The sequence below is a fragment of the Terrapene carolina genome, unplaced genomic scaffold (assembly GCF_002925995.2).
Source record: "Terrapene carolina triunguis isolate 2854851 unplaced genomic scaffold, T_m_triunguis-2.0 Scaffold477, whole genome shotgun sequence".
In the NCBI taxonomy this organism is placed as follows: domain Eukaryota; kingdom Metazoa; phylum Chordata; order Testudines; family Emydidae; genus Terrapene; species Terrapene triunguis.
In genome coordinates, this window is record NW_020664828.1 from 5963 (window position 1) to 11447 (window position 5485).

The 5485-nt window shown below is 44.8% G+C and overlaps 1 protein-coding gene across 1 annotated transcript; it reads right to left on the bottom strand.

Annotated features, from left to right (window-relative positions):
- Positions 1–601: 601 nt before the first annotated feature.
- LOC112125752 (olfactory receptor 11A1-like) lies at positions 602–1564 on the bottom strand. Its single transcript, XM_024224140.2, has one exon. The coding sequence runs from the start codon at positions 1562–1564 to the stop codon at positions 602–604; it is 963 nt and encodes a 320-aa protein (XP_024079908.2).
- Between the last annotated feature and the right edge of the window lie 3921 nt (positions 1565–5485).

Genomic DNA, 5485 nt, shown 5'->3' on the forward strand with positions numbered 1-5485 from the left:
GACTGTGGATAATACTTGGCAGAACTAGGCCCCAGTTCTGACTACAATCTTTGTTAGCTACCTTAATAATAAAGAAAAACAACAACAATAATTAATTCCAAATTAATCTTTATTCAGGCAGGTCTGGATGTGAACTCAGTTCAATTTTTGAGAAAATGTTTCTGGGAAATGGTTTATGATATTCATCCTGATCAGCTGGGAGTACAACATGGGATTCCCTTGTCTGTTAAATCTGGCGGGGTGGGGCATGGACCAGATCTGTAGCTAGTACAGGCAGTCCTCGGATTTAAGACACAATTGGTTCCTGAAAATCACGTCTTAAGTCAAAACGTCATAACTCTGAACCAATTTTCCCATACATACATGTTATGAATGGGGGAGCATCATAAAGTCAAAACCAGCGTCGTAAAGTTGATTTTATACTTCAATTTATAAATGTCGTAAGTGCCATTTGTCTTAAGTCAAATGTCATAAAGTCGAGGACTGCCTGTACAAACTTGCACAGCTCCACTGATTCAAATGAAGTTATGTCAGTTTACACCATCTGGGAATGTGGCCCAGTATTTTTCATTTTAAAGTCCCCCACGCTCCCTTTTTTACTTTATCTCCTTCGAAAATCCATCAGTCTAGCGGCCATGGTCCTCAGGGCGTCATTCACGTCCTTGTTTCTCAGGGAGTAGACCAGAGGGTTGAGCAATGGGGTGACAAGGCTGTAGAGCAGGGAGAATATTTTGTTTAGGTTTACGGCTGAGTTGGCTTTTGGCACAATGTAGACCATGGCCAGAGCCCCATAGAAAGTGCTGACCACAGTAAGGTGAGAGGTGCAGGTGGAGAAGGCCTTCTGCCTTCCGGTGCTGGAAGGGTTTTTTACTATCGCTGCTATGATGAATGCATAGGATGTCAGGGTTAGCAAGAAGGGGATCAGGGTGGCTGTAGCTGCTAGCAGGAATGATGCTAAAGTGATCAGATGGGTGTCACTGCATGACAGTTTTACCAGGGGCATGAAATCACAGAAGAAATGGTCGATTTCATTAGGGCCGCAGAAACGTAGCCTGTAAATCCAGGCAACTAGCACTGGGTTGAAGAGGAAGCCACCCAGCCAAGAGCAGGATGCCAGCTTAATGCACACCCTCCAGTTCATGAGGGTCATGTAACGCAGAGGGTTGCATATCGCTAAGTAGCGATCGTAAGCCATCACCGTTAGCAGCAAGATCTCTGTGGCAGCCTGGGAGCCAAAGATATAAAGCTGCGTGACACAGCCACTGAAGGAGATCACCACGCCCTTCTCAGCCAAGAAACCTTGCAGCATTTTGGGGACTATGTTGGACGTGTACCAGATATCCAAGAAGGACAAGTTTCCCAGGAAGAAATACATGGGGGTGTGGAGGCCCTTGTCAACCAGAATAGTGACAATGATCAGGGTGTTCCCAGCCATGGTGGTGATGTATGTTAGGAGAACCAGCACAAAGGGACCCGTCTGGAATGGGTAGAGGTTCCTGAACCTGCAGAGGATGAATTCTGTAATGTCACTTTGATTTCCCCTCTCGACATCTGTCATGTGCATGGTTTCTAGGGAAAGCACAGCACATAAATCAAGCACAGACAGACAATAAACCAGAAAGATTCTGGGACTAGACCCAGCCTTTAAAATGCAGTCCTATGTCAATAAATGGCTTTCATCCCTATGGTTGCAAAACCAAACACCATCTACTGAAAGAAGATTGACCACCACCAACGAATTGAGAGAAATGGGATGTCTTACTGCCTGAATTAGATTAATCATGGAGGTATTCAAGAAAAGATGGACCAAATGGAATGAAATGATAGGAACAATCGCTCATGTAATTGTCACAAAAACATTGGATGGGATTTTCCAAAGCTGCTTAGGGGATTAGGATGCCAAATTCCCATTAATTTTAATGGGAACTGAGCATCCGAGTCTATTAGGGTGCTTTGAATATTCCCTTCTTTATGTTTACTTGCTGTGGGCATATGGGAGTTTGGCATGCAACTCCCATTAAACTACAAAAATCCCACCTGTAACTCACTGAGTATTACAATCTATACTGTCTCAGTTTTGCTGGTTCCCCAGACCTTCTTATTAGTTGCTAGCTTCTCTGAATATTTATGTAAGAATATAATTTGAACTATCAACAATTCTCCTTATCTTAAATACAAAAATTGGGGCCAGATTTCCAAAAGGTATTTAGGCATCTAAAGATGCAGATAGTTGCCTAGTGAGATTGGCAACAGCACCTAAGCAGTTTAAGTGCCTATTCCCATTGGAATCAATGGGAGTTAGGTGCCTAGGTGCTTTTGAAAATCTCAGTAGGCATCTATCTGCATCTAGCCTAAAAACATTAAAAAACCTGGCCCTTAGTAACTAAATTTAGTTCAGCTCTGAAAAGGAACTGTTTTAAAATGACCCCTTTTCACACCACAAATGAAGCGAGAAAGATGAGGCTCTGTTCCATGCTGATGAAGACTCACCGAATTGAAATTGTTACTGCTTTTAGCATTTCAGAGCCTCTGGGGTAGAGCCCACCCAAGTTTGGGGGGGAGGGGGCAGGTTTAAACTTAAGAAGTATCAGAAGAGCGAAAGAGGTGACAGAAAGAGTGATTCCAAATGGCTTTCCAGTTGAGATGTTGGGGTTAAGAATTGGACAGAAGGAGGCAAAGAGAATTTTTTTATCAAAACCTTTGATCTGATCCCTTGCTCCCTATAGCTTTGGGAAGATGGGTGAAGAATCCAGAGCTACATCCAAGAGCTACTCCAAATTTCATGGCTGAGGATGGTGGGCTGCATGGCACAGCTTTGTGTCAGGGCGCCCAGGACTTCTTATTTTTGTGCCAATCAAAATAAATAAATAAAAAAAGAAAGAATAGTGAAACATCAGCATTAAACACAGGACAAGACCCTGAGCTGGTGAAAATCACCACAGCTCCATTGTACTGTAACTGGAGCCGCACAGTTTTACACCAGATTTGTGCGACGGAGGAGGTCCGACTAGACAATCATCACACACCCAGCTGGCCTTAAAAATCTAGGAATGTATGAAAATCACAAGAACAAATTATTTTAGCTCTTCCTGCCCCTTTCCATTGCCGCAAGTGCTCTGCATGTAACACTTAGTTTCTGATAATTTTCTTTAAAATAAAATAAAAAAGAAATAAGCCAGTGGGGAAGCTGGAGAAATTCAGCCTAAGGAATTCAGGTGCCCAGACCAGTGGGATTTGGATGCCTAACTCTCTTAGTTTCCTCTAAAAAACCCTTCCCAAAACACTCCAGTCAAACATACCTCTATCAACACTTATCTCTCAATTAGAAGCTACTTGGTGGAAAATCTGTTCTGGGTGAGACTGAGGAGCAGTGTCCAGCGCTGGTGGAGGGATGATGTGGACTCTAAATAGGAGAAAAAATACAGATGGATCAGAGATGATTGTAATTGAAGTTTGTGTTATCCTCAGGTGTCTAGAGAGTCGGTGAAATGCTCAAAAGAACCGAAAGGCCAGATTTTCAAAGGTATTTAAGCGCCTAGAGGTGTAGATAGGCGCCTTGGAAATAACAGCCGTCATCAATTATTTTGTACACTCTCTTTGTGCGAAGGTTAATGATGACACAAAGTGCAAGGCAGTGGAGAATCGGGGCCCTAATAGCTAGGCAATGTAGATAAAATGGAAATTACTGGTAAGAACACAGCTGTGAGGAGCTGCTCCCAGGACTGAAGGAATCTTGTTCTATTTAATGTTATCCCAAGATTGACAGATTTCTGCCCATCCTCCCCCCAGCAACTTAAATCAACATGTACCGGAGACAGACATTCTTATTCTCTGTAATTAACCAATATTTGGACTCTATACTGTTCCCACTCATGTCCATTACAAAACTCCCATTGACTTCTGCATAAGTAGGACTGGACTACTTTTCTCTAGAAAATATAGTTTAAGATAAAGTGTTCTGGGCCAGATTTTGATCTCACACCAACATAGCAGCACAGATATTGAAGGCTGTGGTATGACTGACAGACAGACAGACAGATAGTTAGATTAGATAGCAGGGGTGGGTCCATAGCTGGTATAAATCAGTATAGTTCTTGTGAAGTCAATGGAGTTATGCTGATCTACACCAGCTGAGGATCTAACCACAGGTGTAACTCTTTTGAAGTTCATTGTTGTTATACTAATTACTATAACAATTGGAATATGAACTATATATGATAATATATAATATTATACAATTCCTTCTCCTAAGAAGAATATTTTCCACTATGTATCAGGCACTTTCCAAATACTTAAAAAGGACAATCTCTGCTTCGAGGAGCTCCCAATTTAAGGACAGACAAGTAGACAGAGGTCAGGTGAAGGGGAATAACCAGAGACAACATATATACAATTTACACTCATTTATGTAGCTATATCAGCAAGATTCAGCAAAAACAGAGTGGCAGGACTGGGTGTTTAAGAGGGACTCACACGTGGAGAGCAGGGCCGGCTCCAGGCACCAGCCCACCAAGCTTGTGCTTGGGGCGGCACCTGGAGGGGGGCGGCGCGGCGCTCCGGCTCCGGCCGCTGGGGAAAGCGGGGCCACGGCCAGGCTCGCCGCCCTCCCCCCGGCGCTCTGGCCGCCGGGGAGAGCGGAGCCCCGGCCGGGCACTCCGCCCTCCTCCCAGGGCTCCGGCCGCCCTTCCCCCCGGCGCCCTCCCCCCGGCCGCCGGGGAGAGCGGAGCCCCGGCCGGGGCTCCGGCCGCCCTCCCCCCGGGGCTCACCCAGTCCTGCCGCGCGGTGGGGCGGCCGGAGGCTTTTTTGCCTGGGGCGGCAAAAAAGCCAGAGCCGGCCCTGGTGGAGAGGGTAGGAATAGCTCAGGGAGGCTGGACTATGAATAGGTGGCTGCATGGAAGATGGCATGGAGGTGACTGGGTGAGAATCTGACAAGAGGGAGAGTGAGGCTGGATGCATTAGTGGAGGGGGCGGGAGGCTTGACAAAGAGAAGATCAGTAAGGAGAGGCAGAGCTGTGTAGAGCTTTGAAGATAGTGACGAGAAGCTTAAATGTGATACAATATTGGTTGGAAAGCCAACAGAAGGATTAAAAAGGGAATTACATGATCAAAGTGATGCGAAAGAAAGAGGAGTTAGCAGCAGCATTTTGTGGGGCCTGAAGGGGGTCAGTGTGTGTGTCTAGGAGGTCAGAGAGGAAGGTGTTGACGTGATGAAAAATGAAGTTATACTAATGTAAAACTGGTGAAATTAAGATCAGAATTAGAGTCCATTATAATTCAGTAAATCGTCTATAGATTCATATTTTGCATTGGTTCCTCGATTAGACAATTTCAGGTCAGATTCTAGAAAGAAGCCAATGGAGTTACTCCACCTTGACACTGGTCTAAAGTTGGGCACACAAAATGCAAGGAACCCCAAATTCTAGGCCACTTCAGAAAATGGCAACATTTTAATATTGTCACTTTTGCAATAATTTCCTTCTTGCAT